Genomic DNA, 15,128 nt, shown 5'->3' with positions numbered 1-15,128 from the left:
AGAAATTTGCCAAGAGAATAGATTTCTGGTTCTTTCACACAACACACACACACACACACACACACACACACACACACACAGTAACTATGTCAGAAAATTAATTAACCTGACTGTAGTAACCATTCCACAATGTATGCCTGCTTCAAATCATCACCATCACATTGTACACCTTAAATACATACTTTTAATTTTTTTTTTTAAAGGCTGAGTGGGCAAATGTCATTTCCTGACATATTCTTGGCCTCTGAAAATCTCCAGCCAAGCCAGATGTATGGATCTACATAACTGTCATGAACCCTTACCCAGCACCATCAGATCTAAGTGGCAGTCCTTGGAAATACAATCTGCTGAATTGTAGTTGTTCTTGTCTGAGGACACAATGCCTTCCATTTTAAAGCTCTACCTCTAAGGCATTGGTGGATCTCAGGCAAATAAAATAAAAATGAGGAAGTACCTAAATTCAACCAGGTCAGCAAATATATCTCCAGATACCTTGCACAGGATACTTAGTACATATTTTTCTCTTTAAATATAATAGACTAAGTTCTAATCTTCTTATTAAAAATTTTAATTCATTTCATATCTACACTGAAATATTGTTCCCAACATTTTGGATTTCATAAAGAAGACAGTTTATAACCACAAAAAACTGTGAGTTCATTATTTCAGAGTAAAAGACCTTTGAATTGAAAACACTTAACTCTAAGAAATACTCTCTGTATTGCCAATTTTTTTTCCCCTCAAACCCAGAGAAACTTTAGTTACATTGTGCATCCCAAACTCTTGACTCTGGCCAGGGGCTTCCTTCTCTCTGGTTGGGATGAGGCAGGGCTACATCAGAGGCCCAAACATGTTTCACTTGCTATCTATAGTAAAGCATGCCTGGCTGCTCCTTAGAATAGGATCGCCAGGGGCTTAGGACACACTCCAGCATGTTCTGAATTTAGGTAGGACTTTCCTACTCAGCTGCCTCTGTTGCCATCCAGGACACTACACTAGTGTCCATCTCAGCTGAAGAACTGGGGTGAGGGCAAAGTGAGGGTGAAGCGAGAAGAGGAATAGAATAAGCATTAGGAAAACAATGAAAGAAATTTGGTTTTTAACTCTAGTTTTTAAACTATAGAAATGCATCTCAGAATAGGAAGTTGGGAAAAAAAAATAGGAAGTTGGATTTGATATGATGGAATTTCAGACAGATTGAATTCATGTGAATTCAGGTGTAATGGCTGTGTGTTTCTCATATTTATTTCCATGTATTTTGCATACATTTACATTAATAATAATATTATTATTATCATTTTATTTATTTATTTTGTTATGCTCTGTCACATGGCAAACATATTTTTTGATTGTTTTACCCTTTTCTCTACATATTTTTCCCGGTGGGATAAAAATGTTACACGAACGTGCACACACATGTCCATGTACGTTCATCAAACTTCTTCAAGCCTTAACTGTCCTTCACAGGTACTTTGTCATTCCAGAGAACTTTTGGACATACTCACTTTATAGGATGTTTATTTTCTAACCTATTTTTATGAGAGATCAAAGACTAAACATGGATCTAGATAAAAACTGAAATTTCAGAATCATAAATATTAACCTATCTTTTGTTTTAAATGTTTGATTTAAAGGTGACCTGGATAAAATCCATTTTATTCAGCTTTTTAAAGTCAGTGATAATGAGTTAGAAAATGATTAATCGCCTGCATATTGTAATGTACCATCATTTTCATTAATACTAGAAATATCCTATAAGACGTAGTTTTACATATGTGAAGTGTAGGTGAGCAGTATTAAGACTGACATATCACCTGGGTAATAGCTGACTTTCATCAGATTTGGAGATACTACGAGGATGAATAATAATTAAAATATATACCTAATCGCTGCCTGTCTGTAGGTAGTGCTAATTGCTGTCATTGAAAAGACTGAATTGTTTAAGAAAAAGAGAGAAAAAGGGAAAGTCATTCTTCATTGAAGCTATCTCCCTGTATCATTGGGAGCCTATTTTTAGTACCTATAGAAGTCATGATTTTTGAATTTATTAGGGGCTGTGATGAATGATAAAACGAATCATCCATTTACATATCTTGACACTGCTTTGGAGAATACTTATTTCTTACAAGCAAGTGTCATATTGTATATAAAAGCTGGCTAATTGTGTGCTAATCTTCTGCATTATCTAGAACTCTGTGATGTGGTATTCTATCAATAGTAATATTAATTTTACTTATTTCAGATGTATCAAATATCTTCTAAAACCCTACTTCTTTTATAATTTCTGCTTTCTCACATTGTATAATTTTGCATTCATCTGCTAATTAAGATTAGGAGTGCTAGTTATAGAATACATATTCACTTTAAACCATCAAGCTTTTGTAATACATAAAATACTAATATTTTATCCATTTTAAATATAAAAAGAGAGAAAGCATTTAAGAACATTACTAGATGTTGTGTTTGTTTTCATGGTTTTTTTTTTTTTTTCCACACAGTTCAATAGTTTCATTGATCTACTGTTTCTTACAAAAATCTGCCATGCTTTGTGAACTTCACTTTCTAATCTCATACAGCAACCCTTCCTTTATGTTATTCCTGCTCTCCCTGGTCCCAGAACAGTAGGGTTGCCTTGACAAATCTATTCAAAAGCCATTCCTCGGCCTTTATTGGTGGGGACTGGGGCCTTTGAAATTCTCTCCTCACTGCAACACAGCTGACATCTTCTTCCAGACAGAATGAATTAAGGAAATACAATAAGACACTTGATCTACCAGTCAAGGATCTTTCCACAGTGAGGACGGATTCCATGGTGCACAACCAGGGCAGCAAGCATCTAAAAATATACAATACATGCTTGTTTACCAGAATAGCAATCAGCGATTTTTCCAACATGATTGATAGGATGATTTCTTTTAAAATAAAATCTGTCTGGAAATTCAGTGTGTGTGTGTGTGTGTGTGTGTGTGTGTGTGTGTGTTAGAAATTTTTTAAAAGCCATATGAGGCTAATCACATTTTTTTAAGCCAGACTTTAAATACAGAATCAAAATGTATAGAAGGAATATACATTGTTTTTATTTCATTTGTCTGAATGGTAAGTCATCATTATCTTAAAGACTGGTTTTAATATTGAAGGCTTTGTGTCCTCAACCACACAGCTTCAGTTCACTAGGTTGTATTTCTTTTGAACCATTTGATACAGCCTTCATTGAACCCAGGTTGAAGTAAAAAATTACAGTATATTTATATAAGCCAAATTTTAAGGAGTAAATGCAAAATTTATTTCTTGTAGTATTACAGAGACAAAGACTATAGTTCAAAAATGAAGCTATTCTTTCATATGATCAAGTTAATATTTATTTCCATCTAAAAGTTAAAAATGGACATCCTTTTCAGTTTTCCTTAATTATAATCTTAGCCTTTTGTTATAAATGTATTCCATCATCATTCACAGAAGCTTACATGTCTTCTTATCAGAACAGATAATTTGCTGAATTGTAGAAGATAAACTTTTTTCCACAGCCACATTGGTCATGAATAATACTGACTGTTTATATAAGAATTTTTTTTTACAGTGCATGGAAAAGAAATTGGATATACTTCTAGTGGTTGATTATATAGGATAAATTTATCTCTGCAGCCAGAAAAGTTGGTCTTGGTTTAAAAAATGTTTCAACGGAAAATTGTCTCTATTGCATTGCAGAATTGTTGTAATTGGGTCTCTAGCTCAGAACCATTAGACACATCAGTGGAGTCCATGCTGCCCGATTGTCCTCGAGTCTCAGCAGGTATGTGTTTGATGAGAAATGTGTGGGGTTTTTTTTAGGGTGAAAAATATGCTAATGAAATGTGGAATTCTATTTTGCGAATTAAGCATGTTGTTCTGCCTCGTATCTTTGAATGAATTATTGGTAACATACGGCATCGGTCTGATCTACTACCAGAAATTTGTTAAGTGGCTGAAAATGCTTACTAACAAACCTAGTAAAGATGAATAGGTGAAGCAATTTGCAAGTAATATAGACAGTTGCCGCTGAAGCTTAGGGAGACAGGATGTACATAAATAAAAAGTTGATTAAGACAGGAACTGGTAGCTAATCAGGATCTCAGAATATTTGCCTTGGATTGAGTACCAAATCAGTGATGGAACAGGCAGTCAAGGCTGTGAGTTCAGAGAAGAGAGATTGCTGTGACCTTTAGAAAAATTTTTCATGCAGAATATTTTAGCTGGACCTCGTGTAATAGGTAGGATGTGGATTATAGAAAGACATCAGGATGATATTCTAGGCAAAGGGAACAGAGCAGTGTAAGGAATAAGGGCTGGAATGGATCTGAAAATGTTCACAGGAAACAAAGGCAACATGGGCCTGCCTACTGGAAGAGGTAGAGGGTGACGTACCTCAGGAAGCAGGTGAGCTTAGGAAGACAGTTTAAGGATGGAATTGATCTCCAGCCAACAGAGTTTGTACGTTAGTCTGTCATGTCTAGATAAGAGGAGTGATGATATTTTTTGTTGCTTTCTGGTTTTGGCTTTCACAATTCCCAACCAGTTTGGACGGTAAACACAAAATGAGCAGTGGTATCTGGTTATGGCTGCAGAACAAAAATGGGCTTGCTTTGGCCAGAGATGTCAGAGAACCAGCAGAAGTTTTGAACACAAATGACTCCATAGGACAGTCATAGTGAACAGTTAATCACTAAGCACTTAGAGTTGCAGACATGTTTACATAACTGAAGGAAATAATTTGGAGAACAGTTCAAACATTAGGTAAAGAACTATTATGTAAAAAATTATTACCACTGTATTTCACTATCACAAATACCTAAACCTGAACTCAGCCTCACTGTCATAGATAAACTTTCCAGGTCTGTCAGTCAAGGTTCAATCAGAGAAACAGATAGGAGATATATATGCTACAATATATCTATATAATATGTATATGTGTGTATTTATATATATTATACAGTGTATATGTTATATATTATAGTATATATAATACATTCATATACATGTATGATATTATATATATATATTATGTAATTTTCTTTATTATCAGTAGTTATGTTCTATAAAGTCGTTGAGAATGCTGAATTAGTGAATCCTGTGGAAATACAAGATTAGGTTCCTACAAGCTTCTGGCCACAACATTTTTATTAACCAACCAATGTATAACCTTGCTTTATGAATGTTTCTATTTAAAGACACCTTATTTAATAAATATTGTTGAGTTCTCTAACGTTGAACTCACAGCCATCAACACTGTAACTCGTACCTGAATGCAGCTTATCTAACACATTAATTTTCTCCATAAGACACATCACGGTCTTCTTAGGAACACCAGGGCTTAGTGGTTAGGAACACTAGACAATACTTCAGTGCTATCCTTGGAGGCCATTTCAGCCAGTGAAATCGCCAAAAAAAAAAAAAAAAAAAAGCACAAAAATGTGAAAAACATGGCACTAAATAGTCTGTGAAAAGGACACTGAAACAAGAGAACTGAAACCAGAAAGTTAAGCATGGCCTTATTTGACCTTAGTTAGGAATGCAAGCTAGGCAACTCACATTTTTCACCACTCTGCACATGAGCATCAATTTGGGGGTTTTAAATAAATTTTAGTAAGTAGGTGAATTCACGAATGTGGAATCCACAAATAATGAGGATTGACTATATATAGTAAAGGATTTGTTAAAAGGATTTGACCTGGGATTTGACCAGAGCTGGTTAAGCTCTGTAAGAATGTCGACTTTGCATCCATGCTGGAGCTTGAGACCACAGAGCAGACATTTATGAAAGGGAGATGGATGTAAAGTGATGGAGAGCAAGAATCAGACCCCCATAAGCATGAACTGGAGCCCATGAGGATGGACTTAAGCTCATGTTAGTTCTTTTTGCTTCTGTCCTTGGTGGTGTGGGTGTCCTATAGAAGGCAGTGTCCTATCCACACACACACACACCTGGCCCAGGCATCAGGGATGCTGAAGGGGAATTCAGTGAGGGTGGAACAGGTGCACTTCTGGCCACTCATGCCGGTGCTTGAGCTAGCAGATGAACTACAACATGCATGAGCTAGAAATGGCTGCCGCTTGACTTCAGCCCTCCAAACGTCCCACAGAAATTTCCTTTCTGTAGCATCCTAACCAGAAACACACAATTTGAAACATAGTTCTGGGAAACATAGTTCAGTGTAGCCAAACTGACACATTACAGAGCCTCCACAGTTCACCCCTTGTCACCTTGGCAGTTATCCACATCTTCTTAAACCAAACTTAATCTGCAAATAATTGTAGACATTAACAAAGTCATGCTTGCACCTGATGTGATCCGACTATCCCATGTACAAACGAAAACACACAACCCCTTTCCTCAGGAAAGGATACAAAGTCCTTTTATTGTCCTTGGCTGATGTCCATTCTTCTTACCTTTTGTATCCTGTAGTTTAAATACTGAGAGATAAAGCTAATTATGCTGACACATCTTACATGAAATGATAAAGAAATAAGAGAGGAAAACAAAAATGTTTAATATGTGTGTTCAAATCGAAATAAGAAAGAAATACCCATAGTTATTACATTCCTCATTTTTGTAACTGGCCCTGTAGCTATAGCTGGTATTTAAAACTACCTTCATTCCACGTTCCCTTTGTTCTTAACAAGCACCTCAACTGGTCATGGTTCCTTGCCTGGTCGGCTGACCCATACCTTCATTGGAAACAGCCGGGCCATTAGGTATCCTGCCTGAATTAGATGGTTGTAGATTTCTGTTGACATTCATCACAGGAAATACTAACGGGTGTCCTAGATGGTTTGCTGTATTGCAGACACACTCCTCTTTATCCCCATTGTGTAGTAGCAACTCGGTTATCCCTTAGTAATCAAGATCAATCACCCCAGCCAATATAGTAATACTCTTCCATTCCTTCTTAATTCAGTGGTGTAAGGAGCCCATAGTGGCAAGATGACAGTCTGAGCTTCCAGTTCAATGGAATCATTGTTGTGTCACTCAATAGAAGCATTCCTCTCTGTGGAACTAAGACCTTTAGATCAGCAGAGCCTGAAATCATAGAAATGAGAAGACACAGTTTTGTTAGTAGGTCACTGAGGGTAATAACAAGAGAAACCAGTCCCATTTCCATCCCTTCATTCCCAGATCTGGGAGAATTATCACATGAATTAAATGCTGATTTAGGGTATGTACCACACCCTAGAATACCAATGTATTCTCAGCCCCACGAGGTGTTGTCACCTAACAGGCACTGTAACCTAGTCACCATTTTATGAAGCCTGCTGCTTAAGGGATAACAGAGAATATGGTAAGACCAGTGAATGTGGGTGGAGCTAAGGCTCTTTCTTGTCCTCTGACTTGGATCTCTCTGATGGAAGCCAACTGCTGTATTGTGAGTTGCTCTGTGCAGAGGCCCATGTGGCAAAGAATTGGTGGCTCTGGCCAGGAGTCAGTGAGTACCTGAGGCCTGCCCTCAGCCAGGTGTGTGACCTTGGCAAAGGATTCTCTCACAGATCAGCCTTGAGATACACCCAACTCTTTGATTACGGTGAGACCCTATGCCAGCTACTCAGCTAAGCCACACTCAGATTCCTAACCCACAGAAGCTGTGTGTGCTCAATGTGTATCATTTTAAGCTGCCCAGTTTTGGGGTTAATTATTCTGCAGGAGTAAGTAATTTATACAACAGATTTAAACTGCACCTCTGGTGACCGCTCAAGCCTATGTAGAAACCACCAGAAGCTTTTTGGGGGCTAAAGCCTTATAAGGCTCATCCTGCTCTGATATCTTAGGATTTAAGAGCAGCTTTCTAAAAAGGCAGTAAAAAGTTCATTGAAGATAATTCATTCCTAGCCTTGTTCCCTGACTGCCTCATTAGACTTTGCTGTACAATGTATCAGAGAAAAGATGTTAAGTTTCTTCTTTATCACATTTGCACACTATATCATTTGATCACTAAGTCTTCTCACTATGTAGCTCTTATTTTTCTTAGGACAGAATTTGGTGCTCCCTGTAACTTTTCTATTCCCTTTGGGTTTTTATTCCAAAAAATTTGGCTTAAATCAGAAGGAGATTTCATGTTCACTCCCCAGCATATATCTATCTATTCCTCAAATGTTTTTCTATCATTTATTATATTCCAGGTACTATTCTGGAAGTTGGGGACATAGCAGTAAACAATAGCTTATCATGACTATCTTTTCTCCCCCCAAAATAAAAAAAGAAAATTAAAAAAAACTGTTTCCTGGACCTCTGCTAGTGGTAGATTCCTCCCTTTGAAACTGGCATCATGAGAAAAGAGGGCCAAACCCCCAGCATTTTCCACACGTACTTATAAAAACTGAACAGTTTTTCGATCAAAATCAGTGATTTCTCTCAAACAGTTCTTTAAAAATGTTGAACAAGAGGTATGACATGATCAAAATGGGATTTTGAAGAAGATTAATTTAATAAATGGATAAAAGAGAGAAGCACGAACCTGGAGGCAGCAGACTCAGCCGGCCATGACGATAAAGCTAGTAGAGGCGGATGGGGTGAACTGGATTGGTGGCAATTGGAATAGACAGGAAAGGAGAGAGATGACAAATATGACTTGGGAAGAATCTGCACTCCCTGTTGGCAAATAGATTGCATATGGAGGCTCAGTGAGAGGGAGAAGACAACAATAAGCTAGAATGAGAAGTAACTGGGATAATGAAAACATTACCAAAATATAGAGGAGCTGGAGGAGGAAATCAGTTAAGGGCAAGAGAGGATGAAACTATTCTATGGCCTACTTGATTGAGGTGATGGCACTTGAGGGATGGCACAAGTTCAAATGGAAATAACCAAAGCTTGTTGCTGTACCTTGGAAACACCTAAAATTCTCCAAGCCCAAGTTAATAATGGATATCTAGACTCTGCATTCAATTTAGTGAAGTCTTTTTTTCCCCCATCTTTCTAACTTATAAAGTTTTTCTTAAGCAATATTTTTATTGTTTGACTAAAGTCTGTGGTCATCACAGTGAAATTGCCTGTAAAAATACATACTCATTTAAGACTATTTTTCCTTCATTGCTGAATGTTTCCCTTTACAAAAAAATAGATCTGTTGTTCATAATAGATTCATTTTATCACTGTTATTTATCTGTGAATATATATGTATTTTAAAAACAGGTACAATAAAATTTTTAAGTTGTATTTAACACATCCATGGTCATTATTATCAGTACAGTCATGTTGTTTTTATTTTTCTTTTGAAAACAAATATTACACTTGACAACTCCACACTTAGAAGTTGGCAGTGTTGTACCTTATACTTAAAATGAAGTCTGACTTTTCACTTATCATATAGGGAATGGTGAATATTTGAAGGGTCTTGAATATCTGTCAACGGACTATTTGCCCCACCCCTATTAATGGTGTTTCCTACTAGTAAAATCAGCCAGTTAAAAACACTGTTATTCAAGAAATTACATAACAGGTTAGTAGGACCTATGTTTATCGTTTATTGTATAGCCCACATTCTCGTTGTTTGTATGTCTGTTACAAAATGGCAACAGCAAGTATCCACCTCACTTATCTTGTAGAAATGTTGTGAGAATAATTTGTGTACTATCCGGAGGGACATTTTGAGTTCATCAGAAAGAAAGCCCTATAAAAACCTAATGTGGTACTGTATATTCTCATTCGTCATTTTAGAATTTAAGGCTATCATTTTAAAACTATTATTATTTTAATCATATGGGAATGAAAAAGCATTTGCAGACATATTGTCCCTTCCTTTCCCGTCTCCTAATCCCGTCTTCTAATCTTAAACAACAAATAACTTAGTTGTTCATATTTTCGTTTGTGCTCTGTGACACTGATAAGGGTCACAAAATATTTCACAGAAACCAGAGTCACAGAAAGATAGAAAATACAGGATGAAAGCAACTGTGCTCCCTACGTGCCTCTCTGGGTGTGTGTGTTCAGTCGGCACACCTTCATTCAGCAAACATTTACTGCAGTCTAGACGTTGTTCCAGGTGCCAAGGGGGTAGCAATGAATTACAACAAATAAAGGTCCCTTACAGAGCTTGCATTCTAGTAGGGGAGACAAATAGTAAACAAGATAAATGAGGAAAACATGTAGCATGCTAGATAGTGGTAATTGCTAGGAGAAATATGAAGCAGGAAGAGAGGACTTGAAGCATGTGGAGGTGGAGGCCAGAGAAGGCCTCACTGAGAAGATGACATTTCTGGGACATTCCTTCGAGTCCTGCTCTCCAGCCACTTCCCACTGATAAAGACAGTACTTGCCCATCTGACTTTAGAGATCCTTCCTAAATTCCAGGCTACCTACTGAGCTCAAAATTCTGTACCCTTATTCCCTCCCAGCTTTCTCTTGTTCTGGGTCCTTGAAAACCTCAACTTCTCATCAGATCTATTTTACGAGTTCTCTAAGATTTCTGGTAACCATAAAGCATAGGAATGAGCAAGTTATTAAGGTACTCCGCTCTTCCTTGAGCTACACATATAGAAAAGTGTAACATTTATATGGTGCCCTGGTTTTCACAGGCAAGGTTGCTTATGCTCAGGGGTGAAGGGACAGAGCCACTTCCAGGAGACCTGCAGGGTAAAAGGATCAGTATTTTGACACACCTGTGGTCACTCTGCACCAGGTTCACAAGTGTATGGCAGTCTCTGCCTCCTCACAGCTTCATTTTTCCACCTACTGTGAAGGAAATACCTGAAGCTAGATTCACTAAAGCTGTGTAGTCTAGAGATGTGATGCCTGTCAACTTATTTCCTCCCAGAACTTGTATCCATCTCATTTTTCCTTGTCCTTGTCTGTCATAGCTTGAGACAGGCCTTTCTCTAATATTTCATTTTATCTAGAACACTTGATATAAATCAGGGCACCTCAAAATTGGAAAGATAATAGCATAAATATTAAAAAAAGAAAAAGGAAAAAAGAGAACTATAGTAGATGTCTTAGGGGTTAAGAATTAAACTTGAAAACTTACTATATTTAGATGACCTCATCTTGGTTCTGGATGTAGAAGGAGGCTGTTGATGACACATGCCTGTCAAGCCCCATTCCTCCTCCAGAACTGAAAGTGGAAAATTAGTAATTTCTAGGTCTATTTGAATTGTAGAAAACCTGCTAACATAACCCTAATTTTACTTTGCTTAAATAGTCCAGATTAACTCTTTACAGTGACTGAACTTACTGAATATTTGCTAAATATTTACTTCAGTTTACAGCTGAAAACATATCTTTAGGAAATGACATGAAAGAGTTGTATCTCTTCTTTGTTAGTGAATAATCACTTGCTTCTAAAGATAGCAATGAAAAATCAACAGTAATTGCTTCTAGATGTGGTGTCATTCAGAATGTGTAGACAAGTTGAGTTGTCTAATATGTTTTTAGACACAGCTCAAATTAATTAGGTAATTGAAAATCTATACTTGCCTTGTAAACAGAACTTAAAATTCAAGGCATATTCTCATCTATGATATTGTACCACTATTTGACTATGTGTACTGCTCAAGAACTGTAGCATTCCTCTTCCCATTCAAAGGATATACATTCTAATCCTTTTAAGTGATGTTTTCATTAACTAAATAGCACTTTTCAGGCAGTTTTTGTTCATTACTGTAGAATTGGCCTTGTAGCTGTTATTCATCAGTTAGTTTCCCTATTCATTGTTCTATGCTACCTTATAATTATTAGTTAATGTAAGGGATGAGTATTCTAAAAGTTGACCACCAGAAATTCTTGTGTTTTCAGTGAATCATTCATTATAATTAGCTAGCATCAGGAATTCTGGGGAAATAACTGATTAGAGAATCATTTAGAATAACCTATCTAAATATATGATATTTATGTAGATCACTAGTATTTTCCCTGATTATATATACTTAATCAGATCCAATATTTTCCTCTGCTTTTTATTCATTCAGTTTTCCAGTAATCACAGAGAATATAACTAGTTGCACTTCAAAAATCTCACTTAAAAAAAAATTAAAAATAGCCACCATGTTTTTTACAGCTTTCTGAACCAATTTGCGAGAAATCCTTCAAAGAATTTGGCAGTAAAGGTGACAACTCTCCTTTTACTGAGCTAACTCTTCCTTTTAAAGATAAAAAAAAAAAATTAAACTATTTTTGGAATGCTTTAGGATAAATAACCAAATAATATGAATTTGTATTTGTACTTGAAAATTATACATTATGAGTTAATTTGTAAGAGCGATTACATTTACTGTCCCGATAGCACTGTCTCATGGCTCTTAATGCTGTGTCCCTGCTTGTTGGAAAAGTAAGTCAGTGCCAGTAGTACCTAAGACAGAAATGTTCACCCTTCTTACTGTATATTAAGTATTGCTCTCCCTTCCCATGGCTGTCTGTGCTTCACTTGTCCTCTGTTTCTCCTTCCCTCTGTCACTTCGGTCTGGGTCACTGCTCTTGATGGTTCCCTCTGTGTCTGTATTCTGACCTCTGACTCTCTGTCTCTCATCTGGCTTAGTCTCTGTCTGATTCTTTCCTTACAGTTTTTGGCTTCTGCATCTCCCTGGCTTCAGTCCCCCCACCTAGAGTCTCTGTCTGCAGCCTGTGGCATCACATCTCCCCCAGCCCACTGTCTCTGCCCGCCCCTCCCTGCCTGACCTGTGTGGTTTGCCTGGGTCCACGGCCCGTCACTCCTCTTTGTGCACTTTGTGCCTCCCTCAAGCCACAAGGTCTCTGCCCTTAGTCACACATTCTGTGTCTGCTTCCATCTGCACCCACCCTGCCCGCTCTGTGTGTCTGGTCAGAGACGGACATCAAGTCACCAGTGACAAATCTGCTGACAAAATTACCCGGAACACAGAACTCTTCAGAAAAACTGTATTGCTTTCTAAAAGTGATCAGAAACATCTAAAATATAAATTCATTAGTACCAAGATGAAAATTCAAAGTGAACATTAGGTACCATAGGCAGGCCAGATATTTTCAGTGTATAAAATGCCAAGATGTTCTAAGTTAGTTATCAGTACTTTAAAAGAAGTCATAGTATTTTTTTAAGTTTTTGTTTCATCATATTTTTAAAAAGATAGCCCTTTTTTAGAGGAAAATAGTTCTATTTAATGATAAATTTTGAGAGATAATTTGATGAGTGAGTTCAGTTTTTAGGCACTAGAATTGATTTAACAGATACATGATGTCTAAATATTCCTTGAGAATTGGTATGGAATTTCTGTCCATATTGTTTATTAATATCCCTTCACTCATACGGATCTCACCCCCAAGTATTCAATATGTTATGCCAATAAATAAAGAAATTTTATGCCAGCTAGTGTATAGATATTTTGAATAATCTCATGACACAATCCTTGACAGAATTCAGTTGTATTACATAATTTCTTAATTTCTAAAATACTTAGAAGTTACTTGTTGAAAATTTGGGCAAAGAAACATAAACATCATTTTAAGCTTTGTATAGCAAAGATGTCTATAAATGAGACTCTTGTAAGAGACCTTAAATTAAAAATTGCTAATAATCGACTAAATTCAGTATTGGCTTAGAGATTCTTCTAGTTTTAGCAAATACTTGAGGTATGTTTAGAAAGCAAATACAAATTATTTCAGATTTTTACTTTTATTTCCTTTTAATAAATTGCCTTCAAAAAATTTTAGTGTTTCTTCCCATTTTAATTTATGTGGCAAAGTAGCCATACCTTTCCTGCTTAGTTTCCACAAGGAAAATGATTAAGCTTTGAAAAAGAGATGGTTGACTTAAGGCCACAAATACAAGTGATTAACTATAACCAATATTTGGGGCACCTGGGTGGCTCAGTCAGGTAAGCATCTGACTTCAGCTCAGGGCATGATCTCACGGTTCATGAGTTCGAGCCCCATGTTGGGCTGTGCGCTGACAACTCAGAACCCGGAGCCTGCTTTGGATTCTGTGTCTCCCTCTCTCTCTGCCCCTCCTCTGTGCTCTGTCTCCCTCTGTCTCTCAAAAATAAATAAACTTTAAAAAAAATTTTTAAAAATAAACATAACCAATATTTGAGAAACATTAGTGAGAAATGGTGGGAAAGCTACTTGTGGAATTAGATGATATGCAGTTTGAATTTTATAGTGAAAGTACAGTCTTCTATAACCTTTGTAGTTCCAATTTTTGCAGCACCAATATGGAAGAACAGTCTCTCAGAGTTACTTCGTTTTGCTTTTCTTCAGAAATAACATCAAGCATATAAAATCAACATATGTGGCAAAGCCCAAATTTCAGAAAACCCAAATTTAGTTATTTTTACCAATTAATAATTTCTAATTAATTAGTTTCCCCTAAGATTAGAGCCTAACTTCCTATCTTTCCACAAACTTGAGTTATTCTTGGTTGTTTTGAGGCAAGAAACTAACTGTAAATATGTGTTCCTTAATTCCATAAAGATTTATTGAGCACTTAATATGTACTAGGCACTAGTCTAGTCTCTAACAGTGTAAAGATTGCTAGATGTACCTCTTGCCCCTCAAGGAGTTTGTGGTCTCCTAGCAAAAAGTCTTCTGTTTATTGCAAAGATTCTTTTTGTTCCTAAATAGAGAGTGTTATTGAAATATATGGAGTGGGGAGGAAAGTTAAGGACATATGGTAAACTCCTTCAGTACCCAAGAGTAATTGTTAGTTCCCTGACATCCTCCTTTATTGACTGGTACCCCACTGCCACGTAAGAGTTAGCGCATCTTCTGAAACTGTCCACCTTCCTTCAATGCTATTGTGAGACCCTGACTTTTTACTTCAGATACCTGTTTCAAATGAATATATTACTTGTCATTTCAAACTCTTTAATGGTAGTAAATCGCCACTTATGAGTAAAAGCTTTGGATTTGTCATGACTGTGGGTAGTTTGTATTCTCCCAAATATGTAGGAGAATTAATTGTATAATATGATCAGATGAAGATTTATAATCACACTGCCTATAAAATAGGGATAACACTAGTACCATCTCATCGGGTTATGGTCAGAATTAAGTGAAACCATCCATATAGGACTGTTAAAATTCCTGGCATATAGTTGAGGCTCAGTAAATGTAGTCATTCTTCACTTTGCATGGTCCCAAATACCCAAATTTCAGTTACCATACTTTAGTTAAATAACGCCAAATTCCCCCCCAC

The 15,128-nt window shown here is 36.7% G+C and overlaps 1 protein-coding gene and 1 long non-coding RNA gene across 2 annotated transcripts in view; one reads left to right on the top strand and one right to left on the bottom strand.

Annotated features, from left to right (window-relative positions):
• Positions 1-15,128, top strand: part of FAM172A (family with sequence similarity 172 member A) — a 424,226-nt gene that overhangs the window by 274,754 nt on the left and 134,344 nt on the right. The window contains exon 10 of the mRNA XM_007078915.3: positions 3,706-3,790. Coding sequence (XP_007078977.1) covers positions 3,706-3,790 — 85 coding nt within the window. The remainder of the gene's footprint in view (positions 1-3,705; positions 3,791-15,128) is intronic.
• On the bottom strand, positions 5,008-13,154 carry LOC122239651. Its single transcript, XR_006218967.1, has 3 exons — positions 10,992-13,154; positions 8,484-8,617; positions 5,008-7,054 (listed from the first exon to the last, which is right to left on the bottom strand). It is a non-coding gene; the product is annotated as an uncharacterized LOC122239651 (long non-coding RNA).

The sequence above is a fragment of the Panthera tigris genome, chromosome A1 (genome assembly GCF_018350195.1).
Source record: "Panthera tigris isolate Pti1 chromosome A1, P.tigris_Pti1_mat1.1, whole genome shotgun sequence".
NCBI classification, from domain to species: domain Eukaryota; kingdom Metazoa; phylum Chordata; class Mammalia; order Carnivora; family Felidae; genus Panthera; species Panthera tigris.
Note: the sequence above shows the minus strand (reverse complement) of the source record. Positions and strands in the feature narration are given on the sequence as shown.